Source organism: Panthera uncia (genome assembly GCF_023721935.1).
Source record: "Panthera uncia isolate 11264 chromosome D3 unlocalized genomic scaffold, Puncia_PCG_1.0 HiC_scaffold_8, whole genome shotgun sequence".
Taxonomy (NCBI): domain Eukaryota; kingdom Metazoa; phylum Chordata; class Mammalia; order Carnivora; family Felidae; genus Panthera; species Panthera uncia.
The window spans coordinates 47327054-47353775 of record NW_026057586.1 but is presented as its reverse complement, the minus strand read 5'-3'; the positions used below and the strand labels follow the sequence as shown (position 1 = coordinate 47353775).

The window sequence follows — 26722 nt, the reverse complement described above, 5'->3', positions numbered from 1 at the left end:
GTAGGAAAATTTGCCGTCAGCAACCTGGTTATAAACAGGAGAAGCTGAAGAGCAGTCAACTATCCCATGGGGAGACACAAAGTCAGGGAGACCAGAGAAGTCAGGCTAAGAAAACTTTTTCCTCTTGCAGCATCCTCTGCCGGAGTGTTGTGACTGATGGCAGGAGTCGCATCGCTGTCTATGAACTGTTAGCAGATGCAGACATTCAGCTCAAAGTGCGTGGGGCCCGATTCCTTCTGGTATGCTTCTGTTTTGCCCTTTGAGTTGTAGAAGCATTTTGTTGTTATATCTATATTTTAAAACTTATTAAAAATGTTGGCGGTCTTTGTATTACATCTCTAAAATGAACCTGTGAAGAATTGCCAACTTAATGATGTCTTTCCTTCCCATGTAGAACTCTGTCTTGCCTCTTCCTTTATTTGAGCCTTTTTATAGCACTCAGTAAAGTTTGGTCATCACATTTGAACATATCTCACAAAACTCTATTTTATTAATGTTTATCCATTGTTACTATTATGAACGAAGTATCTTTTATTCTTAATAGGTCCCAATTTATTATCATGCTGGTATATAGAAATGCACTAGTTACTGCTTATTTTCTTTCCCATTTTTCCATTTTATTATGTCTATTAGCTTCTTGGCAAATTCCTTAAGAATTTTCAAGATTGCAATCATCTGGTATTTCTTTTCCAGACTGTTGTTACTCTATCTTAAAAAGTATAGTATTCAGTTAGATATATATCGTTAAGAGTTAAAATTCCAAGTTTGGCAGATTAAATACCCTTCATGCCTTCCTTTTAATAGCACGACTTAAATATTGAGAATTGGGGCGCCTGGGTGGCTCAGTCGGTTAAGCGTCCGACTTCAGCTCAGGTCACGATCTCACACTCCGTGAGTTCGAGCCCTGCATCGGGCTCTGGGCCGATGGCTCAGAGCCTGGAGCCTGCTTCCGATTCTGTGTCTCCCTCTCTCTCTGCCCCTCCCCCGTTCATGCTCTGTCTCTCTCTGTCTCAAAAAAAGCGTTAAAAAAAAATTAAAAAAAAAATATTGAGAATTATGATAAACACAGGCAGTGGGATCTGAGCTAGGGAGGGGTGGCTAGATTTATAATAAATGTCTCAGGGAACAGAAGAGTAACTAAGTATGAAGCAACTTCCTGTCATTGCTAATATTAAGCATGTATCACATTCTGGGAAATGCCAGGCCAGCCTGTTCTGATATGTTTTAAATATTTGTGCTTGACAGTATTAAAAACTTTGAGCCTTCTCTGAAAAATTATTTTGCATTGAGTTGTTAAAAGTTATTACATAAATTATGTAATGACTTAAGACTTTCTTTTTAAAATTGTGACTCTTTTTATAAACATAACAATCCAAGCTAATCTTAACCTCCTCATCTTTGGAAATTATAACAGGACTGAATCTTTATCTAGTAAGCATAAGTTTGTCCTTTTTGACGTAATCAAATGTCATTCAGAGTCAAATATCATTCAGATGTCTAACTACAATTTAAGCTATGTGAGGGCAGGGGTATTATCCATCTTGGTCTTGTAGGATCCCCTAGTCTCAGTGCCTGGCATGTAGTAGGTGTTCAATAAAAATTTTTATTGAATAGGTTTGTGATCAAGCCGGTAATACAGTTTTGATTAAAATAAAATGTATTGATAAGTAAAAAACTAGCTCTGGAGACAGTTCCTTCAGTGAAGCCCAAATGTGCCTGAGATTTGAGTCCTCCTCTATTAAGAAAGATTATTTGTGGGGTTTTCTTGTTTTTGTTTTTTATTTTTCATTTTTTTTTAAACATCAAGTTTGTTTTTAAATTTTTATTTATTTTTGAGACAGAGAGAGAGACAGAGTGCAAGCAGGGGAGGAGCAGAGAGAGAGGGAGGGAGATAAAGATCCTGAAGCAGGCTGTAGGCTCTGAGCTGTCGGCACAGAGCCCGACATGGGACTCGAACTCATGAACCGTGAGATCATGACCTGAGCCCAAGTCGGACGTTTAACTGACTGAGACACCCAGGCGCCCCTGTTTTTTGTTGGTTTTTTTTTTTAATGTTTATTTGTTTATTTTTGACAGAGTGAGAGCACAAGAGGGGAGGAGCAGAGTGAGAGGGAGAGAGAGAGAGGACCCAAGCGGACTCCGTGCTGTCAGCACAGAGTCTGATGCACAACTCGAACTCACAAACCATGAGATCATGACCTGAGCTGAAATCAAGGGTTGGATGCTTAACCAACTGAACCACCCAGGCACCCCAAGTAAGATTATTTGTAGCAGGAGCTGGAGACAACAGGCTTGAATGGCAGCCTCCCTTGTTGCCTCCCACATTCCCCCTCTCCCTGCCAAGGCATCTGAAGAGCCAGCATCAACCCAGGGCAGGAGAGAGAAACAGGCACCAAAAGTCACTGACAAAGAGTTGTTTTTGAACTTTCATGATTTCATTTATTCATGTGACTATTCCAAGAGCATTTAGGCAGTGATCCTGTATACTAGGAAAAAGGGTTTGTTGTACATAACGATGTCATAGGGAGTGCCATTCTGCAATGTTTACTACTTTAAAATAACAGTGACGATTTCTGTACTTAACAGCTTTTTTAAGAGTATGTTTGACCATACCATTGGCTTTGCTAATAACCATGACGTACCTTTTTGCATTGTATTTGCTCAACAGCATCAAATTTGTATCATACCCATTGAAGAATTCTCAGTTGAATATCTGAGACCTCAAGTCAAGTGCATTGCCAGTTACGGGCAATATGTTAATCAAAGGTAATGAGTTCCCTTCCTTTCTCCCTTGTTGGTGCTCTGAGTGGTACTGTAGGACTTGCAAAGCTGTGACTTTATGCTTCCCTTCAGAAGTGATCACAGGCCAAGGTGCTAAAGGCTGGTGATCACTTAAAAGAAAAAAATGAGCTAAATCATTTCCCCTGGCAGTCTTTCCAGAATTCCATAGTCTTAGGAAGCTGACAGAGTAGCATCTGAGGGAAATGGTTAAGCTTTTCCCTCAACGGTACTTACTGACTTGTGTTCTGAGCCCTCCCAAAGGCTCACTTTGTTCTCACCCTTTAATGTCTGTGTCTGAAGCTCTTCATTAAAAAAAAAAAATCATGGGGGCACCTGGGTGGCTCAGTCAGTCGGGCATCTGACTCTTGGTTTCGGCTCAGATCACGATCTCTCGATTTCGTGAGTTTGAGCCCCGCATCGGGCTCTACGCTGATGATGCAGAGCCTACTTGGGATTCTCTCTCTCCCTCTCTCCCTCTGACTCTCCCTCACTCACACTGTCTCTGTCTCTCTCAAAAATAAATGAATAAATTAAAAAAAAATTTTAAATCATGAAAATAATGACCCACCTCACTATGTTATGAGAATTAGCTAACCAGTGATTATCGGGGTTTTGGGAGGGTTGTTTTGTTGTAGATTCAGAAATAACTTACAGACACAGTCATGAAATCTTAGCATATGGTTAGGGCTACAGCAACCACCAAGACAGGGAAATCTAGCTGTGCCTGAAAGAAATGATGTGCATTTGTCCTGTTTGTTTTTATATAATTTTATGTCAACATGTATGTTTAGAGGTGAATAATAATGTTTCATTGCATCAATCCATTTAACATGAATTTTAGTTCTAGAAAGGAAAGTTTGTTAAGTTTCTTTCTATCTGGTTACTATTTTTCAAAATTAAGATTTTATTTCTGTTTTAGCTTACTGTATCAAGCAGGCTCCTGGAATACACTTGGCTAACTGACTACACTGAGTGTCTCTGTCCAAAGATATCCACAGTCCTGTGGTTCTTCCAAGACTGGATCCTTTTGATGTCACACAGTCTTATGCTCACAGTCTACCTCTTCACCAATGGACAGTTCCATTTTTGGTTGTTATTTTAATATTTTTTTTCAGTGCTTCTTGTGTCTCCATGGTTCTCAAAACTCCTCCAACAGCATTAATTTTGGATGTCCCAAGTGGTGAGTCTTCCCTTCTCCTGCCCCAAGATCCTTCACCTTCTGCTGATGTTACTGGAGTCACCTTGAAGGCACCACAGGTGGGACCCCTCTCGAGTGTGTTGTTTCGAAATCATGGTACTCAAAGTGTGGCCTTTACCAGAAGCATCTGCATCACTTGGGTACTTGGTAGAAATTCAGGTTTGCAAGCCCACCCCAGGACTACTGAGTTAGAAACTCTGGAGGTGGGGGCCAGGAGTATGTGTTTTAATAAATTCTCCAAGGAATTTGCATGTCCGTAGAGTTTGAGGACCTCTACTCTCAATTTTGGGGAATCCCTCACATGAGACATCTGTCTAATCCTGTCTATGACCATCCCATCCTGATGTCCTCTTCCTTTTCTGTATCTCTGTCTACGCAGTCATACGGCAATTTTTCATGGCCCATTTTGTGACACTTCATATTTTCATGGGCTACTGGTATTTAATATTGTTGAGTTTATCTCTTGTCTTCCCAAGTTGGAATGCAAGCACTTTCAAAAGCTACTCTGGCTAACAGATTTTTTTTTTAAATAGTTTGCATCCCCAACTATACCAGCAAAATGCCTTTTGGGCAGGAAATTCTCAATCAACATTTATTGATTAATAACCTGTAGCATTAAGATGAAATATAGTAAGGGACTATATTTTTTCACTGTAAATTATGAAATTGTAGGACTTACCATTTGTCCTGATATTATATCCTTTTAATCCTAAAGATGGCTCATGTCATTTCACATTGCATCAAGTTAGAAAAATAACAGGATTTGGAGATAAAATTTAATAAGATCCCGTAAGGGAAAGGCCACCTAGAATCATAGGGGGAAATGAATTGAAATCATGACAAAGGATTTCTAGGCCTGGCTTTGCTCTTCAATTAGAGTATGACATTTATCAAATTACCTGCCTTCTTCAAGTCATGTTTCTCATCTGAAAGATGAAGATAATCTTTTATTATTGCTGTTTTTCTTGTGTGTGTGTTTTTTGTTTTGGTTTTTGGGGTTTTTTTGAGGGTTTGAAAAGACTCATTACTCACATAGTGAGGTTTTCTGGGGAGAGCAGGGCTCACACTCAAGCTTGAGCAAAAGTTGAGGCATGACTCTGGTGTTCACTGTGGTTGGGCTGGGGTGTCGGGAAGGTGGAAGAATCCAAGGTGAGGGCTCCCTTCCCATGGGCTAGAATTAGTATGCCTTGAACTTCTTGCCCGTGCCAAGGGATGTGCACCCGGGCTTTCTTACGAGCTTGTGCAGGTGTGGGACAAAATATTAAAAATGAGTGATGGGGCTTGACACCTGTCAGGGATCAGACATCCAAAATGGAGTCTGACTCTTCGTTACAGGATTATTACAAGTAGTTCTTGAATGCAGGAAACATTTGTGCATAGCCTCTTGGCAAACATTGTGCATTTATGTACCTAAGAGTGAAGTTGTTCAGTGATATGTTTGACTTTGGTAAAAGCTGCCAGACAATTTTCAAAAGTCCTTGTACCAAATTACACTCCATCCAGTACCATTTATGGTTGTACCACCACTGGTTTATCCATTCTGAGTTGTGGGTCATTTGGTTTATTTCCAGTCTTTCTGATTACAAATAGTGCTGCTGTAAACATTCGAGTGAACGTTTTGTGTGATCCTAGGTTTTCACCTCACTTGGGTAAATACCTAGGTTGTTTTGGTTTTTAACCTCTAAATATTCATAGTTCTGCAACTTGAAGAGTTTTTTTTTCTTTGTTTCCACTTAGAACCAAATGACCCTGAGAGGACTTGTACCACACCTGGGCAGATATGTCATTGTCATCCATTTTTATCAGTCAGCGCACCCAACATTTCCCACACAGGTGTTTGTGGACGGAGGGCGGCAGTGGGCAGGTGAGCTTCAGGGAGCAGGTGCCATGGCTGATTGCCCGGCTCGTCCATGCCTTACTGTGACAGGAACTCCTCTCTTGCTCTGCCCCCAGGTGTCTTCCGTGCCTCTTTTTGCCCCCACACACTTGGCTGCAGGGACCAAGTGATTGCTGAAGATCAGGTTGAGTTTGACATCTCAGAGCCAGAGATAGCTGTGACTGTGGAGGTTCCAGAAGGAAAGTCCTTAGTGTTGGTATGTTCTTCTTGTCCCTCAGTTTGCCTTGGTCAGCCATTCTGTGTGCCTGTTTGGCTCGTGATGACATCTCCACCAGGGAATTGAAGTCATATTTATAGAAAAATGTTTAAATTTTACGGCTACCTTTTACAAAAAAAAAAAAAAAAAAAACAGCGACAATTAATGTCAAAGGAAATTAGAACAATACGTAAGTGAACAGGAAGAGAAAAGTCCCCGCAAGAAACTCTGGTGAACAAGAATCTCACTCTACATCAGCCCCTCCTCACTCCTCACCTGACTGGTCTCTTTCTGAAGCATGTAATACTCCTTTGTTCTTGAAGCTTTCTTTTTTGGGCTGCCATAGCTGTTTCTCTCATTTTGTTCTCAATTGCTCTAGTGTTCCTTCAGTGACTTCTTTTTCCCTTTGTCCCCGTATGGTGGCATTCCCTTGGGTTTGAAGCGAAGCCCTCTTGTTCTGTCCTTTCTCTGTGGATGCTATCATCTGTACCCATTGATTCCATTCTCTCTTCTGGGGGGGAATGACACCACATCTCTGAATTCATCTCTGATATTTTCTGAGCTCCAGGACCAGTTTGGGACCATCTACTGCATATCTGCATAGCCAGAGACCTTAGGAGTCCCTCAGACTTAAGCCTGTTACTTGCACAACCCCAGGTATCCCCTACCCTGTTCCTTACCTTGGTTGATGGGATCATGGTCACTCAATGCCTGTAAAGCCTTCCAGAGAGCCAGGTAACATTGTCCAGGCCCTGCTGTGTGACCCTCTAGTTTCTTCCTCATGCTTCCTTCTCTCTCTGAGGATGCCATCTTCCTAGGGACAGGGACCTGGCTTTATGCACTTTATATCTCCTGTGCCTAGAACACCACCTGGCACATGGTGCTTGGCAAATGCTTATTGATTGACTAACATGAGGGCAGTGAGCTCTCTGTAAGCTGTAAGGTGGTAAATAGTTGACAAAGACATTTGAAATTTCCTATAGCATTTATAACTGGAATAGTCTGATCTGTAGTAAGAGTAAGAGAGCCGAGCAGTACCTTTAAAGCCTAGGGCTGCAGTTATTCATGCTAAAGTGCCTGACATGATGTAAACTTCAGGGCAAGCCACGGTCCGAGTTTCCCCCATTGATCCTGCCATTTTGGTTTGTTCACCTTTAAAAATACAAATTGCAACCTTTGGAGATCCAGAGCCACCCCAGGCATAGATCACATGGGGCCCTGGCAGTGCTAACAGGCTCCTGCTCACCCCTTAGATCTCCTATCCCCACATAGCACTCAGGCTGCCGCTTCTCTGAGCAGGTGCTCTGAGGGACCGGCCCCGGCCCATGCTGTTCCCTACATAGGGACGTGAGTTGAGCCTTTAACACTGGCTTGAAGTAGTTCTTGTGATTCTTTTTTTTCGTAAATCCTGTTTCAGTTGGTCTTGGGCTTAACAGTAAAGAACATGGATCTTAGTGAAGAGAAAATATAATGAATAGCTGTAGGTGTGCCCTGCTGTTGGAAATCCAAAGACACGCTGACAGGTTTCCTTTAGGTCCGTGTTCTGGTGGTGCCTGCGGAGAATTACGACTACCAAATACTTCACAAAAAATCAGTGGACAAATCATTTGAGTTTATCACCAATTGTGGAGGAAACAGTTTTTATATTGAGTAAGTATAACTTTGTGGAGATTCAGAAGGCTCTCCCACATTCCCACTGGGAGCAAGGCCCAGGGTGGGGCTGGCCTTTGGGTCTGTCTTCTTCTTCCTGGTGCCCAAGGAGGTGGCAGTGAGTCCTGGGTCTGGGGCGGGAGGTGCTTTTCCTCTGCATACACCATCCCACACCAGACCTTGTCCTGCACGTCTGGGCAAGGTTACCATCCTCAACATCGATCTTACCAGAGGTTCACCCTCCAAGCTGGGATTCATGGGGTGCTTAGGAGTTTCTTGGCCTCTTTGCTGCTTCCTGTTGTCCAACTCAGATTCCTAAAAGACAACCAGAAGGGGTACTTTCTACTGGGAGAGCACGTCAGCCCCGATTCTCCCTCTCGTTTGCCATCTGATTGAATGAGGAGTGTCACAGAGAGGTTGACTTCCCTGTCCCCTCACCCTGTGTCCCTGAATGCTAAGAGCCTAGGATATTCCCGAGTATCGGTTCCCACTCTTCACTTCTGCAGACACTCCCTGCCCCCTGGGAGGCTTCCTGAGGGACCCAGGAGCTCCAGGTTGCCCTGGTAGGCAAATGTCTCCTGTACAGAAAATATTAAGAGTAAAGGCCCTGAAGTCAAATAGCTATGGGTTTGAATGCCTCCTTGGTCACTCTGTAGCTCTGTGGCCTTGGGCATGTTGCTTAACTTCTAGAAGCCTCAGTTGCCTTATCTATGAAATGAGGCTTAGGCCTAACTTGGGTGGTTGTGAGGTTGAGACGTAGGCAAAACTTCTAACACACAGCATTCAATAAATATAGGTACTTTGCCTTGTCTTCCTCTTCATTGTTATTGTTATTGGTATAGACACATATAGGTATAATTTTTTTGGTAACCACTTTATTGAGATATAATTCACATACCATGGAATCCATCCTGTAGGTGAATTTTCACCCTTTTATTTCAGCTCTCAAAAGTTCCCACAAGCCAGTCCTGTGATGTGCTCTGGAGTGGATGGGCACAAGGAAGGGTGGCTGTCACTGGCTGTGAATCCAGGGGTGGGATAGTCTCTCATTTCTTCCCAGACTCCAAAGCCCTGTCCCTAAAACACCCTTTGGTGGAGCAAGAGGGAAGGAGAGGTTGGGACTCTTACTGGGCATGCCTCCCGCGATAATACCGTGAGTTATTTTGTCTTCACAGCCCCCAGACGGCCTCTGGATTCTGTAAGAACTCTGCCAGATCCCTGGTGGCCCTTTACCACAAGGGCGCACTGCCCTGTGAGTGCCACCCTACTGGGGCCATTGGCCGTCACTGCAGCCCAGAGGGCGGGCAGTGCCAGTGCCAACCCAATGTCATTGGGCGACGGTGTACCCGCTGTCGAGTGGGCTACTATGGATTCCCACGCTGCAAGCGTAAGTGCATGTTTGGGTCATCCAAGGTTGTCTCTGGCCCCAGGTGGGTGATGGTCAGCTAGGGCGGGCAGGCCTTTTTTTTTGAGAGAGAGAAAGAGAACGAGGGAGGGATAGAGGGAAAGGAAGAGAGAGGATCCCCAGCAGGCTCCATGCCTAGCATGAAGCCCAACACAGGGCTCAGTCTCACAGCTGTGAGATCATGACCTGAGCCAGTATCAAGAGTGAGACACTTAACTGACTGAGCCAGCCAAGTGCCCCTAGGGCAGGCCTTCTTGAATTTCACTGTCCTGGAGACTCACCTGTCACCTGGAGATCTTGTGAAAATGCAGATTCTTATTCAGGAGGCCTGGGTTGGGGGCTGAGAGTCTGCATGTCTTTTAAGGACTCAGATGATGCCCATGCCAACGGTCCATGGACCACATTCTGAGTAGGTAGGTTCTAGAAGAGAAACATTTGTTTTTCCCATGTTATGGGTCCCATGCACTTGGCAAAGCAGGTGAGTGTAAAGAGCCTTAAGCATGGAAATATTGGGAGGCTCAATCCCTCTTCCTATCGGAAGCCCCTTCAATTTTTGCAGCCTAACCAGAGTTCAACTGAAATAGGAGGAGGTGGGGCACCTGGTTAGCTCAGTTGATTAAGCATCTGACTCTTGGCTTTGGCTCAGGTCATGATCACACGGTTCACAAGTTCAAGCCCCACATTGGGCTCTGTGTTGACAGCATGGAGCCTGCTTGGGATTCTCTCTTTCCTTTTCTCTCTGCCCCTCCCTAACTCATGCATGCATGTGTGTGCTCTCTCTCTCTCTAAAAATAACTAAATAAAACTTAAAAAAAAAAAAAAAAAGAAATAGGAGGGGAGGGCCAGAGTCACAGGAGCATAGTACTGTCTCAGTGGGAAGCCCAGGGAATTTTATCTAAGAACCATCTTGTGGCCTGAGATGCTGGGTCAGCATAGGCCATGTGCAGTGAGAGGTCCTGGTGTGGTGCACACAGAGTCCTCTCCTGGAGATCAGCCGATGCCTAATGGGGATCCTGCTGCTGTATCATGCCCTGACCTTGAGCTCAGTGCACTAGGGTGATGTGGAGGCACTTCAGGGAGCCTGTGAGGAACAGGACCCTCTGTCAAATGAGAGGTGTCTCATTAGAATGGCTTGTAACTGCAGCTAGGTGGGTTCCTTTGAGTACCTGTCTCGGTGCCAGTGGGTCCAGCTGTGCCTCACACTGTGTCTGCCATGAGCAGGTGGTATGGTTGGTCTTGGCTCCAAGAAAGATACCTTTCAGATCTACCATGCTCAATAATGGCCATAGTGAAGAAAAAGTGAGACATTTCTCCCAGACCCTTAGAAGCTTCTGGAAATCCCGGTAGTTGGTGAAGTCCTGCTGGTGGCCAGGCGGTGTCTAACCCTTACACCATGTCTCTTTATTCCCTGGCCAGCATGCAACTGTGGCCGGCGCCTTTGTGAGGAGACGACGGGGAAGTGCCTCTGCCTTCCCCACACGGTCGGGCCCCAGTGTGAGGTGTGTGACCCGCATTCCTTCAGCTTCCACCCCCTGGCCGGCTGCGAAGGCTGCAACTGTTCCAGGAGGGGCGCCATTGGGGCGGCCACCCCGGAGTGTGACAGGGACCACGGGCAGTGCAGGTGAGCTCAGGTGGATTCGCTTGTTAGGGCCTGTTATAGGAAGATGTCATCCGCACGCTCCGGTCACCATTACTTCCCGTGTCTCACAGCTCCAAGGACTGCACTGTGTTCACCTCAGGGTGGAGCTCCCCACCGAATGGGCTGTCGCGTGTGGAGTAGCGGTCCCCTCGGACCTGGGGAGCCTGGGGAGGTGGATGGCCAGTCGCCTGAGGTCATACAGCCTTACCCATTCACTCCAGCGTTGTTCTCAGTGTGTCCCATATGTATGCATAATTAAGTTATCATTTCTTCCACTGTGTCACCTTGTGGTGAGCACTAGCCATTTGTATTTAGGTTTGGGCTCCAAATCTTCATTCTAGGGTAAGCGGGCAGGTTTGTTGAGGACAGTGCATGCATGACAAGGTCCAAAGCCCCCAGGCCTGCCACCCTGTCTCAGACAGGCAAGCTCGAAGCGGGGCTGGGGCCTCCACAGTGGGCCTTGGTTGGGGGTAGACAGGCAAAATAGGTAGGTATACTCTAGAGAGCCTGACCTGAGAGTGGGGCTGCGTGGGGACTAACCGAGAGGTCCAGCGACTGATAAGAAACAGTGGCCGACGTCAGCTCCCGCAGACACTGCTTTGCTAAGAGGTTCTGCTCAGCAGGTTGAGCTCTCATTGGAAACTGGAGGCCAGTGTCACCTGATTGCATGTCGTCAACCTGATCTCAGCAGGACTGGTGAATGGTCACAAGGGATGAAGGCTAGATCCAGTCTCCTAGGAGCACAAGCTAGAAAGAGTGGAGCAGGAGGTTATGTGGCAGGAAGACTGAAGCAGAGCCACCACATTCCAGGCCTGCGTGGCAGTGTGCAGGAGCAAGCAAGCGTAAGGGGCGTCACCCGCCCTATACTCCCACCCATGATGGGGAATGGATGGTTTGGAGTCCGTGCCTGTGATCTGGGTGTGACAGGCCAGACAGCGGCGGGGGCACGGTTGCTGCTGGTGGCAGGCATCCGTGACTGTAGTTCAAGAGCGGCTGTGTTAGTTTCCTGTAGCTGCTGTAACAAATTGTCACAAATGGGATGACTTACAACAATAGACAGTTATTTTCTTATCGTCAGGCTAAGAGCCCAAAATCAAGGTGTTGACAGTGTCATGCCCTTTCTGAAGTCTCTGGGAGGGAATCTGTTCCAGGCCTTTCTCTTACCTTCTAGTGTTGCCAGCAGGTCTTGGAGTTGCTTGGCTTATAGATGCATGACTCCAGTCTCTGCTCTTCACATTTTCTGTGTTTTGCTCTTCACATTCTCCTCTGTGTATGTGTCTCTTATAAGGACACAGTCAAATTGGATTAGGGCCACCTTACTCCCGCGTGACCTCATCTTAACTTGACTATGTCTGCAAATACCCTAGTTCCAAACTTCTCAGGTCCTGGCGATTAGAACTTGAACGCATCTTTTTGGGGGAGAAAATTCAACTGTCTATAGCAGCCTAAGGAAGGACCCTTGACCACACCTTTAATTGTTGCCCGGGTGCCTAACAGCTCCTTTGTGCTACAGGAAAGGAAGCTGAGTGACAGCCTGAGTCATGAAACATTCTGAGTCTTTAAAACCACAGGTGTGAGTCCCCCTTGAGTCAGCTCAGTTGCTCATTCTTCTCAAACCAGGAGCCTAAACTGAGTGTGATTTGCACAAAGAATTTGGAGGTGATATTCAGTGTTTTCTCACCACCATTAGTTAACATTACATTAGGTTCTGTTCCCTCCAGTGCTTAAGCTGTTCTCTGGAAGGAAGTCAGGCACTTAGTTCATTACCGAAGATGCTACATTGGGTGTCGAATGTGCCCATGGGCCTGTGAAAACGTCTGACTTATTTCCAGTTAATTACTGACGTAAGAAGACAATGGCACTTAGGGTGGAATCACAGACTTCCACCAGCACCTGTAGGAATGCAGGAATGCAGGGGCGCCTGGGTGGCGCAGTCGGTTAAGCGTCCGACTTCAGCCAGGTCACGATCTCGCGGTCCGTGAGTTCGAGCCCCGCGTCAGGCTCTGGGCTGATGGCTCGGAGCCTGGAGCCTGTTTCCGATTCTGTGTCTCCCTCTCTCTCTGCCCCTCCCCCGTTCATGCTCTGTCTCTCTCTCTCTCACAAAAAAAAAAAAAAAAAAAAAAAAAAAAAAAAAAAAAAAAAAAAAAAAGGAATGCAGGAATGCTAAAGAACAGAAGACACACTGTGCCCAGGAGATGCTTATAGGCTTGTGGCTGGAGAAGGTGGAGAAGCAGGAAGCTAAAAGGACCTCTCGGCGCTGATCACGACCCAATGAACTTTATAGAAAGGAGAGAGAGAAGTAAAAGAGGTGTATGATCCTATGACTTCGTTACTGACCTAGATTTGCTTCTCCAGGGAAAATTGCCTCCATTCCCCCTCTTTCAACCCTTGGTCCAAAAAAGTAGCTGGACAAATGCCAGAATCATGTAGATTTGCTCTCACATGGCCATCACTACCTCATTTCAGCTGGGCTATTTGGTATTCCTTTCCACATCTCCTCTCCTGACCTCTTTATTTCATATAGCTGGCTTTTTTTCTTCTATTCTTTCATTGATGGGTGTCATTTTCCCTCTGGAGGCTAACAGCCCCACTACACTTTTCATCTTGTTCTTTTCTACCTCTCCCAAAGGCCTTCTTCCCTCAAATAGCAATTGTTGCACTGTTATTTTCTACTACTCCCTTACCACTGGCGTCTCCCTTTTTATAATCCGTAGCTGCCAATCTCCCTTTCTTGAAATACAAAACCCTCTTATAGACAGCAAACTGACAGCCAATCATAAACATTTAACACCAGAGCTCCAGAGTATTTGTAAATAAAATGTGTGGCTCTCAATGGAAACATCCACAAGGATAGGGAAGATGGAATATTTCTCTCCATGAAGCCAAGACAGCAACACCAACAAGGTCTTCCATCTTGGTATGATAAGTGGTCATGGAAGAATTAGAACAACAGTTGAAAGACAGTTATCCAAGCCAGTCTGTTGCTGCTGAAACACTGTCTAAAACACACATAAATATCCTCAGATATCTCCTAGAACATCCACCAGACCAAAGGAAACCATAGAATTAGGACTGGCTTCAGAAAAGGAAATCCAGGGTGTTATAAAAAAGGCAAACAGATTGAATTAGGAATAGTTATTTTCATTTTAATATATTTGAAGGACAAATCAAAGGAAATAATTCAGTGTCTTTTTGTGGAATTGGTTTGTGTGAATCCTTCAGCATGAAGAGTATCTGACAAATAAGCAGGATGAACGAAAGGGGAGGTCTTAGCAGTAAAATCCTCTGCTCACTTGGAACACCTGGGTGGCTGAATTCAATCAAACGTCCAACTTCGGCTCAGGTCATGATCTCACAATTAGTGGGTTCGAGCCCCGTGTCGGGCTCTGTGCTGACAGCTTGGAGTCTGGAGCCTGCTTCGGACTCTGTGTCTCCCTCTCTCTCTGCCCCTCCCCTGCTCATGCTCTGTCTGTCTCTGTCTCTCTAAATATACGTTAAAAAAAAATCCTCTGCTCACTCAAGAGGCATAGCAGGAATCTGGAGATAAAAAAAAGCCGAGAGAACAAGCTTTTGTCTGAACAGGATAAGCAATGCATGACCTAGAGGATGCGAAACTCAGGGAAGAGCAGGAGAGGAAGATAAACAAGGGTGTGCAGAATGGTTATCAGGGAGGGAGAGTGCTGGCCGAGGATGGAGCCCAGGATTCTGTAGTGGCCTCAATCACAGCTGTGTGAAGAAACTTTTAAAGTCCTAAATACTGAAAACATTATAGTTAAATTAAAACAAAACTTACTAAGCCACAAAATAAGTGTGTGGCAGACCAACAGAGTCCTGTTTTTCCATAATGACTACTTCGGCTTTTCTTTCAAAAGCTGAACAGTAAAAAGTAAAAAGTTTGGGGCTGGGGGGCACCTGGGTGGCTCAGTCGATTAAGCGTCCGACTTCGGCTCAGGTCATGATCTCACGGTTCATGAGTTTGAGTCCTGCATCAGGCTCTGTGCTGACAGCTCAGAGCCTGGAGCCTGCTTCAGATTCTGTGCCTCCCTCTCTCTCTGCCCCTCCCCTGCTTGTGCTCAATATCTCTCTCTCTCTCTCTCTCTCTCTCTCTCTCTCAAAATAAATGAATTAATTAATTAAAAAAAAGAGTCTGGGCCTGAGATGGAAGTTTGGGATTGGTTAGAGTAACTGAGGACCCCAAGGAGTAGGCGTGGCCACCCAGGAGGAAGCACCAGGTGTGGGTTCTGCAGGGGGTACCTTTGTTTCATTGTTGGAGGCAAAGGAACCAAGGAGATGGAGAAGCAGTTTTCAGGCAGGAGGCAGAGAGGAATTCTCTGTCTGAAAAAGGGAGAATTCTAAAAGGGGGTAACTGGTCAACAGAATAAATTGCTGCAAACAGAACCTCACACATCGTTTCTCAATCCTGCTGCCACAGAAAAAGGAAATCAAGAATACATTAAAAGTTGGAAAAATGCATTGAGGCACCATCTGTGATAGATAAATAGATTTACCATAATATTTTAATAGAAATTATAAGGGGTGTTTACAAAGTTTCACTAGCCAATGACAATTCAGTAGATTGAAAAATTCCTAACTCAGGACAAAGGCATACTGTGTAGTTCTGCCCAAGCCCAAGGAAACATCAACAGGAATGGGATCTCATTGGCCTGTATCACACCTAAACCAAGAGGTGAAATTGGTTCTCTTGACCTTACCAAAGAGACTGTAATAACCTGATGGGATGACATATCTCTCCATGATCAAAGTACATTTGTCATGAAAGGGCCCTTGACAGATAATGCAAGAAATACTTTCAGTTTATTATGACTATAAATTGCACAAATTGCTCATGGTAATTCCACTGTTTATGCTGAAAAAGCTCTGGATTACCCAAAGGATTATTTTTTTTAATATGAAATTTATTGTCAAGTTGGTTTCCATACAACACCCAGTGCTCATCCCAACAGGAGCCCTCCTCAGTGCCCATCACCCACTTTCCTCTCCCTCCCACCCCCCATCAACCCTCAGTTTATTCTCAGTTTTTAAGAGTCTCTTATGGTTTGCCTCCTTCCCTCTCTGTAACTTTTTTTCCCCCTTCCCCTCCCCTATGGTCTTCTGTTAAGTTTCTCAGGATCCACATAAGAGTGAAAACATATGGTATCTGTCTTTCTCTGTATGACTAATTTAACTTAGCATAACACTCTCCAGTTCCATCCATGTTGCTACAAAAGACCATATTTCATTCGTTCTCATTGCCAAGTAGTATTCCATTGTATATGTAAACCTCAACTTCTTTATCCATTCATCAGTTGATGGACATTTAGGCTCTTTCCATAATTTGGCTACCAAAGCATTATTTTTTTAGAAAATAATAGAGGGGCGCTTGGGTGGCTCAGTCAGTTAAGTGTCCAACTTTAGCTCGGGTCATGATCTCATGGTTCATGAGTTTGAGCCCCGCATTGGGCTCTGTGCTGAGAGCTCAGAGCCTAGAGCCTGCTTCAGATTCTGTGTCTCCCCCTCTCTCTGCCCCTCCCCTGCTCACACTCTGTGTGTCTGTCTCTCAAAAATAAATAAACATTAAAAATTTTTTTTTTCTAAAAAGAAAACATTAGAGAAAAGAATGATCTTCTCCTCACCCTCAAACAAAATTTCCTGATGGAAATGAAGAATGTGCTTAGAGGAACCTAAAGTTCATGTGAAGGAAATGATCGAAGATGTCTGGAACTTGCAACAAAAAGGAAAAAACCTTTCTCAGTGATACAACAGACTGTCTTGGAGTTGTACAAATTATCACAGATCACAAAACTTAAACATTGGAATTTTCAAATTTTATTTCACTGTTTGTAGGTGTTCAAGTTTATCATACTAAAATAAAATGAAACTTACAAATATTAATCTACTTTAAAATAAGTTATAAGAATAATTGTAGCAATCCACAATACTCAATCTCTACTTAATTAAAACTGTTTAGGGGTGGCTGGTGGCTCAGTTGGTTAAGGACCCGACTCTTGATTTTTGGCTCAGGTCATGATCTCCTGGTTCATGAGATTGAGCCCCACATCGGGCTCTGTGCTATCAGCAAGGAACCTGCTTGAGATTCTCTCTCTCCCTCTCTGTGTCTGTCCCTCCCCCACTCACACTCTTTTTCTCTTGCAAAAATAAATAAATAAATAAATAAATAAATAAACATTTTTTTAAAAAAAACTGGTGTAATTTTAGAGACAACTGAGAATAAATTAAGTTGGAACTGTAAAACTGAGCCCTCGACTCACCTTTGTCATTAGCTGACTAGAAGACTGAGCAAGTTACTCTGCCTCGCTGGGTCTGTTTCCTAATCCATTAAAAGTTTGGTAAAATTATCACTACCTTTCTACCTAAATGTAAAATCCTGTTCTAATTCCTCTTCAATCTCTGATTGTAACACAGAAAATATTTTAAAATTATGTTGTATAAATGCCAAAAAATCCATTCTTTTGGCCGACCCTACACTGAGTTCTTAAAGATGCTTCTGTTGATTAAGATTTTGTTTTTAGTAGCAATGCTAATTCAATCTGATATAAGACCATGAAAAAAAACCTTTGCATTGCTTTTAATAATGGAAGATTATGTCATCAGATTCTGTGAACAGAGGAGCTAGAATGTCCTCAGAAGATTCTATCAATCACTGAAAGATACAAGAAGCTGCAAATCACTGCTTTAAAGAACTAGCATGATGCCAACCCCTTTCAGGCTATCTTGAGATCAATTAAAGGAGATGGCAGTCCACCTGGATGTTCAGTGAAGCCACCTGTACAAATTCGCCTTTTCAGAAGAGCAGGAGCAAAAGGAATACCTTTCTGGCGGGGGAGGGATCTCTATCTAGGCGAAGCCTCACAGATTTACCAAATGTTTGTGTTAGATGGAGAAGTAAAATACCAGAAAAGGTCACAGACTTGGCATTCTTGGAACAGAAGTGCTTCTAGCTAGGCAGAGTCCCATTGGCCCTGCCAACTCGGAGAAGCAATTCCTTTGATGCACTTCGTCAGTTCATAGGAATGGTAAATTCCAGGCAGCTTGGGGGGACACTGGGACACGGTGGCGAGCAGGGCGGATGAGTCTCCTACCATGGGGATGGAGCTCAGAGTTTTTACCTACATTTTCTGTCTTCCTACATCTTCTGTAACACCAGTGTCTTCCTCCATACCCTCTGAATGATCTGTGGCTGTGTCACTGGTTCACTATCCTGCTCCCCAGCCTGAGAGGATGCATGGTGTGAGTTTGCACAAGGTTGCATGTGCCCTGGCACTCACCATTTGGGTGATCTGAGTCCGTCTCTTCTCTCTCTGCCTAATTTCCTCGTCTATAAATAGAGATGCTAGAGGCACCTACTTCGTGAAGTTCTTTAGAAGATTAACTATGCTGTGCAGAAACCCTTAGAACACCACCCGATGCACACTAGCCCCAGTAAGTATTAGCTATTATTATTGTTTGCCAAGTACTTGGCTGTCTGCCTTCTTCCCTCTATACTTTGTCCTCCTGAAAACCCACCCACTCTCCTGGCTTCTGCCACCCCTTCCTGGATGATTCCAGATCCAGAGCTTCAGTCCTGACCCTTGATGGCTAGCTTATCCTACCTTCATTGTACATCAGTTCAACCTGGGTTCTTTTATTGCTTAATTTAGGGGACCTCAGACAAGTCCCCTAAACTCTTAGAGCACCTGTCCCCTCACATGTATGATGAAGTGTTAGATTAGATGATCTTTTAGGGCCCTTACAACTCCCAAACTCTTCCAACTCTGATTCCATATCTGAAACCCCTGCCATTGTCCTGCCTTTCAAACCATTTCTGCCTTTGAAATTTTTTTTTAATCCTACTTACTGGTAGTGGTCTCTTCCCGTCCCCAAAGCCTGAAATCCCAGTATCATCTTAAAATCAACTCCTTTTCCCTATAGTCAATCAGTTGTCAACTTCTGGCAAGATATGTATTATCCCTTTTCTTTCCACGGCTCTCTGCTGCCACTTTGGTTAAGTTCTTTTACCCCCTCATATTTAAATGATAATGGTGGTCTCCTCATTGACCTTCCTTTTCCTGGTTTACTGAAGCACTCATTCATTCATTCATTCATTCCTTTTTTGGCGGGGCGGGGAGGCTTAACTGAAAAGGAATATGCTAAGTACACAATTATCCTGGGATTTAAAAATCTATTTCCCCCATAATTTTGTCACTAATACATAGAACTATTAATCTAGTCTACAAAACTTGAGGTAATGTGGATAAATGCATGTATGTTTATGATTTTATCTTCTTGGTATTTTTAACTCAGATGAAACATTTTTCTCAATTACTGTGATTTTTTTTTTTTTGCCTTAAATTCTATTTTGTCAGATATCAGCATGTTTTATTGCTCAAACTCTATCTAGCACTGTCTCCAGTTTGGGTGCTGTGCCTCATGCAGAAGGTACACGTGCCTACTAATAAGAGGTCATGGTCTGACAGGGGAACCTGTACTAAGCACTAGTGTGGCATGGTGAGGGCCATGTTGTGTGCAGGCTGCCTTGGGGACACATGGAACTGCCAGGTGCCACTTTCGTCACATCACTGCACAAGAACCTTTCTCAACAACCTGATAGGATGAAGACTGGCTTTCGTGGTAATATGGCCCCCACCTACCCTAGCATAAGCCTTTTTTCAGTTTTCTTCTCCGACTTGGTTTTCTTACTTCCTCTAAACACTTTATATATGTTCAGTTTTCCAGGTATCCGTTCTCCTTCCCCCTCTTCTGTTACGCATATCCTTCAAGCGTTATGTGTTAAAAGCACAAACTTGGGACACACGGGTGGCTCAGTCGATTATGCGTCCAGCTCTCGATTTCAGCTCAGGTCATGATCTCACGGTTTGTGAGACTGAGCCCTGTGTCGGGGTCTGTGCTGGCCCGTGCAGAGCCTGCTTGGGATTCTCTTTCCCTCTCCCTCTACCCCTCCCCGCTCTCTCTCTCTTCCTCTCAAAAATAAACATCTTTATGAAAAAAAGCACAAACTCAAAGAAGGCATGAAGCCTTCTATGAGTCCGCAGAGATATCCTCATCATCTCATTGCGTAAATGAGATGCTTACCCATCCCATTTCTCACATGATTACCTCACTTTCTGCATCTCTGTGTCCTGTGTTCTCAGTGAAAATGTGCCAAGGTCAAGACCCACTTACTCTACTTTATCCCCTCCCTTCTGCATCCCCTAACACAGGAATATGTGTATAGAAAGCACTCAGTGATTATTGAATGAATTGATGACTGAATAAGGTAGACTTTGGATTCTAGATTACGACTGGGGTTGGTGTGAGTGTGATATTAAGAGACCCACTGTATTTAATGAGTAAAGGGTAGAGTTCACTCTAACACCTGATTTTCTAGCTGTTTGTGCAACACAGCAAGCACCCACACACGCGCAGATGTTATATAATAAGGTCTGGCTACAAGCCCATTGCCTTGGAGATGAATTCACTTGACCCGCACTCCCAGCGCCGCCAGTCTGCACCTCCAGGCAACCTCCGCTGGAAATTTCTTGCCTTTGCAGGGAGGGCAGCTCCTTGGGTAGCAGAGCATCTCTCTGGAGAAATATGTCAAGGTCAGGCTGACTTGAGGTAGTTTTTAAGAGATGTTCAGCCAGACTTTCAAGAGGAAGTTTCCTTTTTATTCCCTGTTGTCATGGCACCACCAAAAAGTCATTTGGCTGCTTGTTTCTGCAAATGATTCATGTGTTCAGTGCTCAAGAATCCTGATATTATATTCTCCATGTTTTGGTTAACCCTTCCCTGTCGGTCCCATCTGGGGTCCTCAGGGTCAGCTCACAGGTCCCTGCTCTTCTCACTCTGCTTAGCTTTTTGCTTTTTCTCTTCCATTCTTATGCATTCAGCTGCTGCTTGGGTGCGGAGTGAGGCCCAGAGCTGTACCTTACCTCACTGATGGGCCACAAGCCCTCAGCCCACCTCTCCTTGCCGCACATCATCTCACAGCATTCTGAAATAATTAGGCAAGGAATGATTTTGCTTCCGTTTCTCTTTGTCTCAACAGGCAGCTTCCACAGCTGCCCTCCCTGTAAAACACTCCAGGACCTTTTGTTCCCACTCAAGGGAAAATATAAAAAATAGGCTCCTGTCTGCCTGTCCTTGTCTTCAAGGCCCAGGTCCAGGTCATTTGCTCCAGGGGCCACCCTCAGCCTTGTCCACCAGTGGCGTTCAGCGTGTGAGGGGCTCGTTTGGCACCAGCATTCAATCAAGGCACCTGTAAGCCAGAAGCCCTGCACCTATGCTAAAAGAAGCATGGACTTTGGTTCGACAAGGTGCCCAGTTGGCAGTTTGTAACAATAGCACTGTCTTCGCACAGCATCCTTTTCCTCCTGGCCAGGTGAGAGGAGCGGAGCCTGCCCAGCCTAAGTCAGGCCATCTCCAAGCTCCTCTTGGGATCAAAGTTGCCTCTTTCTGAGGAGTTTAGTAGGGGGGGAGGTGTCTGTACTGTCTTCTTTCCCATCTCCAGACCGCCAGAATCTTGTGCCCCACGTCACTGCTCCCCCCCCAGAAATAAGGAGTCATCTGGGACCAGTCTTTTTTTTTTTAACTAATTTTTTTTTTTTTTTTTTTTTTTTTTTTTTTTTTTTTTTTTTTTTTTGCTGGAGTGTCTGATTGCATTTAGTCTGAGTCACAAGAAGAGAGCAGGTGTTATCAATCAGGGCCTAGGAACCCTCTTATAGTGAATGCAAACTTGTGTGTTGGAAAGAGAGAGAGAGAATGAAAGAAAGGGAAAGAAGAAAGGGAAGGAGGTAGGAAGGAAGGAAGGGAGAGAGAGGGAATGAAAGAATGAAAGGAAGAAAAAAAAGGAAAAGGAAAGAAGAAGCGAGGGAGGAAGGAAGAGAGAAAGAAAGGGAAGGAAGGGAGGAAGGAAGGAAGGAAGAAACAAGAAAAGAAGGAAGGAAGTCTGTGAGTGGCCCATAACTTACCCAGCTTTGAAGAGGAGTCTCTGACTCCCGCAGTTTCTGTCCACCGCACTGGAGTGAGGACTTGAAGCAGAGTGTTGACACTTTCTACCTACATTGCTATAGGTGTGATTTGGAATATTTGCTAACTTATGGAAAGAATTTCTGCAGGTGTAAGGTAGGGAGGAAGACCAGGGGGATGGGGCTGGGAAAAACCGCAGTGACATCTGACCTGCCAGCAGCCCTTGCAGGTAAAATGAATTTGTCTTTTTAGGTGTGCTAAGTGGGATAACGTAGGGACTCCCATTTGCTCCCCTTAGCCAATGCCATAGCAAGAATAATGGGAGCAAATTCTTACGTGTGTGCACAGTACTGTTCTAAGGCTTTTCCATATATTGTTTTATTTTATTCTCACAATAATCCTACGAAGTAGATATTGTGATCTCTGTGTTTACAGATAAGTAAACTCAGCTGTAAAAAGGTTACTTTGCTCAAGGTTCTATATCCAGTAAGTAGCCAGGTTGGGATTCAAGTCTGGGCTGCGTGGTCCCGAGTTTGTGTTCATCACACACAACATTCTGTACTTGATTATAAGCAGGTATTTGCCAAAGGCAAACTTTGTGGGACAGAAAGTTAGATTTCTCTTTTTCAGGATGGTCCCTGGGGTAAGATATTTTAATAGGTTTTGGTAGCACCTTAGTGGTAAAATACTTCGTGTCAGATTATACTCCCAATGTTATGATATGAAGCACATTTTCTAGTACTTTCTTTAGACCCACAAAGAAAAGATCAGCGTGTGGATCCCACCAGACGTCAGCCATGGAGCTCAGTGATGGAGCTGGCACCCACTCCCTCTCCCTCTCTTCACCCCGCGGGGTGCCGGGCTTCTCAGTTCTGCTGGCAGCTCACTGCTCTTCTCACTCCGTCTTCTTCTGTGCCTCCCCCTCCATTCTTTGCCTCAAGTGCACAGACGTGTGGATGGCACCCCGCTCCCCACAGAGCCTTCTTCGGAGCCCAGGCACAGGGGCCGCTGCCCACTCCAGCATCCACTCGGGAGCCCAGTCTGGATGACTGGGGGTCTTCCTTGCCTTCCCGCCTACTCTCCCCTCATTCAGAACATTACAGACCCCAGCAGCCTCACCCCAAAATAGCTTGGAACCCATATCTTCTCTCCATCCCAAATGCCTTTGCCCTAGTTGAGCCCCTTCTCCCTCTTGACTCCACAGCCTGCTGCAGAATTGGTCATCTTGACTCCATCCACACACACATCCAACCACGCTCTTTCCTACTTAAAACTTTTCTAGATGGTGATTCCTTGTCCAAGAGCTTGCCGTGGTGCCTCATCTATCTCCACAGGGGTCCTGGGAGGCAGCAGCTAGCGTTTCCTCTTTCACAGATGAGAAAATGGGGCCTTAGAAAATTATTAAGATATTGTATCTGCTGGGTGCCAGAGCTGTGATCCGTGCTCCAGCCAGACTGCCTTTGGTGCACAGGGCTCAGCCACTGCACTCCACCGGACAGCGTCACAGAAGCCAGCACTTCTGTCCCCGTGAACCGCCTCCTGCCTCCCTCTTCAGCTCATGGGTCAACTTTCTCCACTCATACGTGTGCTCCCTGCACACACCAGGCTGTTCTTCTCTGTTCTTTCTGTCTGGAACACCTGCCTCCACTCCTACCCCACGACATTTGCCCTTTTAGGTTCAGCTCACACATCACCTCCCTCCGGGACCCTGGGTCAGAGCTGCTCCCCCAACCCCTGCTGAGACCCCATGTGCATGTTGTCCACATTTCTGCCCTGCCACGTAGGCTCGGGGGCTGTGTCTGTCCTTGCACCCCCAGAGTCCAGCACGAGCCAGACCCAGGGGTGACATCCAGGATGGTCCTCCTGACTGCTTTGTGGAAGTGCCTTTTCTCTGCTGCTTTCCATTCTGCCTTGGGCAGTGAGCCCCCACGGGCAGACACTGTGTGTTTAGCTGGTTTCGTGCAGGAACTGCTCTGCTGCTGTGCAGGTGGATTTCAGAAGTGTGTGGCCAAGACGATGAACACTTTTGCTCCTTTGCTTTTGGTCTAGGTGCAAGCCCAGAGTCACAGGGCGGCAGTGTGACCAGTGTGCTCCCGGGTTTTACCACTTCCCCGAGTGCGTCCCCTGTCATTGCAACAGGGATGGGACTGAGCCAGGGGTCTGCAACCCAGGAACTGGAGCTTGCTTGTGCAAGGTGAGGCAGAACACGTGATGCCAGGGGCGCCAGCCACTGGCCAGTGAGGAAGTTCTTCGTGTCGGGTCAACGCATAAAAATATGTGGGAAGTGGGACTGACTTGCAATGGATTTCCACAAGTCAGGTAGCATTTAATAGTTATTATCTCATTTGATAGAAATAGTTACAAGGGAAGACCCCTCCTGTCCTTTGGAGAAGATGTAGACCTTAAGAACCAGAAGACTGATCTGGATCCTTTCCAGAGAAGTTGGCACCGAACTTTAGTCTATAATTTCAAGAGGTTCAGAGCTTCCCCAGAAGCTTATTCCTGACCCATAGACCTCAAGTTAATAATCTGCTCCAGGACATCCTGCCAGGTGCTAAGAGACCCTAGTCCCAGCATATGTTTTGAGGTGGTAGTTAGTGGAATGAACTAGCCCCCCTCCCCATACTGTGAATCCTTATGGTGCTAGTTCTCTACCCTCAAGATGCCAAAGGGCACCTTGTGAAATTGAGAAAATTCTGTCTTTCACTTAAGCGTGGTAGAATAGTTTAAACAATTAATGTGTTATAAAAGCTTAGCAGTTATATAACTTTGCATGTCTTGTTAGCATCCACGTTCTAACATTTCGTGTTGGCATTAATGCGTGGAAGTAGCTAATTGCAATCCGGGAAGCTTTAGAAGAAACCATCATCTTGTTTCGCGTTTTATTTCAATAGGAGAACGTGGAGGGTACAGAATGTAATGTGTGTCGAGAAGGATCCTTCTACTTGGACCCAGCAAATCCCAAGGGTTGTACCCGCTGCTTTTGTTTTGGAATAAATAACAATTGTCACAGTACACATAAAAGAAGAGCTAAGGTATGTATGGAATTAGCGTTTTGTTTTTATTTAGTACCTCCTAGGGCTTGGGGAAATTTTATGCGTTACTTTGTTAAAATGTTAAGGTTCGCCCTCGCCATTCCTAGGCCTGCGCTGTTCTTTCCACAGATGTCCTCACGCTCAGTCCCTCAGTTGGTCAGGTCTGCTCAAGGATCTTGGGCTCAGAGGGGCCTTCCCTCACCACTCCCTACGAAATAGCTCACCCTGCCCGCTCTGTATCCTCACCTTTCTTCATGTCCTCTGTAGAATTTATCCCTCCCTGACATATTATCCAGTTAGTTCTAAAATTTAAGTATCTTCCCCCAACACTAGCATATAAGCTCCTGATACACCCCCAGCGCCTGTCGCAGGGTCTGGAATATAATAGGTGTTCAAGAAACATTCATGAAATGAATGGAGTTTGCTGTTCTTCCCTCCCACTTCTTTTTCTCTGCTTCTTTTCTTTCTGTTTTACTTTCCATCTTGCTTATTTTTACCATATCTTTGGCCAGTTTTTAAATTAACTCCATGAAACTAAAACTTTTGCTGCCCTTGTTATTCCTTGAACTGGCAGTTTCGTGCTTGCCTTCTTTGTATGAGTAATGTCTTCTGTCTAACAAGGATTCAAGGAAAAGTTGTTTTATATATTTCCTTGCCTGCCTCCCAAAAGGAATGTAGGCTTGTAACTGGGGGAAAAATTAATTTGTAAATCCACTGATGTCTTCTACCCCCAGGGGAACCCAGAAGCATTATTTCTAACCAATGTCTTGTCAATTCCTTGTTTTTCCCCTCCCTCATCTTTTAACTCTTGGCTTCCTTTATGATCAGAAAAATATTTGGTCATAAGGATTCATTAGAGAAAAATAACGATAGCAGGCCACTCTGTTCCGTCTCATGTTTGCTAAGGAGCTCACCATTAAAATGTGCCCACAGCCCTAGTTATTATTCCCACACTTATTTATTTGCGATTTGAACATTTATCAAATAGCTACTAAATGTCAAAACCAGGATGTGTGCTGGGGCAAAGATAAATTCCACATACTGTGATCCCGCGGTCTGAGCATTCTTAGTTGTGATGGGTCAGAGGGAGGCAGTGGCAGGTGAGAGTTCTGTCATGGGAATCCAAGAGCAAGCTCAAGAGGAGGCATCAAAGTGAAGCTTTTGAAGCAAGGTGGCCACCCCCTGGTCCTTCTATTCTGCATAGTCCAGCCGTCACCAGAGAAGCTGCAGGCGTACATTTCCGTCGTTGCTCTTGTCTTCCAGTTTGTGGACATGATGGATTGGCGCCTGGAGACAGCAGACAGAGCAGACATCCCCGTCTCATTCAACCCGGGCAGCAGCAGTGTGGTCGCAGACCTCCAGGAGCTGCCCTCAACCGTGCACAGTGCGTCCTGGGTCGCACCTCTTTCCTACCTGGGAGACAAGGTAACGGCATCCTGTTGTCCTTCTGAGCCCTCGCCGGGCCTCCTTCATCAGTGTGAGCATCATTGACTGTCTGGAAGAAGCGTCAGGAAGTTCAGGCTACTGAAACTGAAGAAATTAGATGAACTACAAGTGCAGAAAAGACGTGGCCCCTCTGCTGGGAGGGGCTTATGAGCCTCATGTACCCCACAAGTGTTAGCTCACCAGCGGAGGAAACCACGCACCACGTTTTTCTCCACTTTTGCTTAACCATTTAGATAATATCTGTTGCAAATGGGACACGTGTGCTTTTAAAAGCCAATGGTAAGCATTCTTTGTTTTACAGCAGAAGAAAGGCTCCTTGTCAGGAAAACAAAAGCTGACAAGTGACTCATGAGTTATTACAAGAAGCACAAGAGCTGGTGGTACCTCAGCCGTCATTAGCAGAGTCACATGCAGTTAGCTAGACGCTCTTCAGGGAGCTGATAAGCGAATTGCTCTTCCTTTGCTGCCGGGCCCATGACACTCATTTCTGACAACGGAAGTGTGGGCTTC

At 45.2% G+C, this 26722-nt stretch overlaps 1 protein-coding gene and 1 long non-coding RNA gene across 2 annotated transcripts in view; one reads left to right on the top strand and one right to left on the bottom strand.

The window, feature by feature from the left end:
• The window catches only part of LAMA3 (laminin subunit alpha 3), a 279507-nt gene that overhangs the window by 163304 nt on the left and 89481 nt on the right, over nucleotides 1-26722 (top strand). Inside the window, exons 25-35 of the mRNA XM_049619625.1 lie at nucleotides 131-239; nucleotides 2669-2766; nucleotides 3897-4038; nucleotides 5717-5843; nucleotides 5933-6072; nucleotides 7607-7722; nucleotides 8898-9109; nucleotides 10544-10748; nucleotides 23781-23925; nucleotides 24626-24766; nucleotides 26030-26191. Of these exons, the coding sequence (XP_049475582.1) occupies nucleotides 131-239; nucleotides 2669-2766; nucleotides 3897-4038; nucleotides 5717-5843; nucleotides 5933-6072; nucleotides 7607-7722; nucleotides 8898-9109; nucleotides 10544-10748; nucleotides 23781-23925; nucleotides 24626-24766; nucleotides 26030-26191 (1597 nt within the window). The remainder of the gene's footprint in view (nucleotides 1-130; nucleotides 240-2668; nucleotides 2767-3896; nucleotides 4039-5716; nucleotides 5844-5932; nucleotides 6073-7606; nucleotides 7723-8897; nucleotides 9110-10543; nucleotides 10749-23780; nucleotides 23926-24625; nucleotides 24767-26029; nucleotides 26192-26722) is intronic.
• Nucleotides 24823-26591, bottom strand: LOC125914388 (uncharacterized). The gene is made up of 3 exons (XR_007455289.1): nucleotides 26393-26591; nucleotides 26180-26296; nucleotides 24823-26053 (listed from the first exon to the last, which is right to left on the bottom strand). It is a non-coding gene; the product is annotated as an uncharacterized LOC125914388 (long non-coding RNA).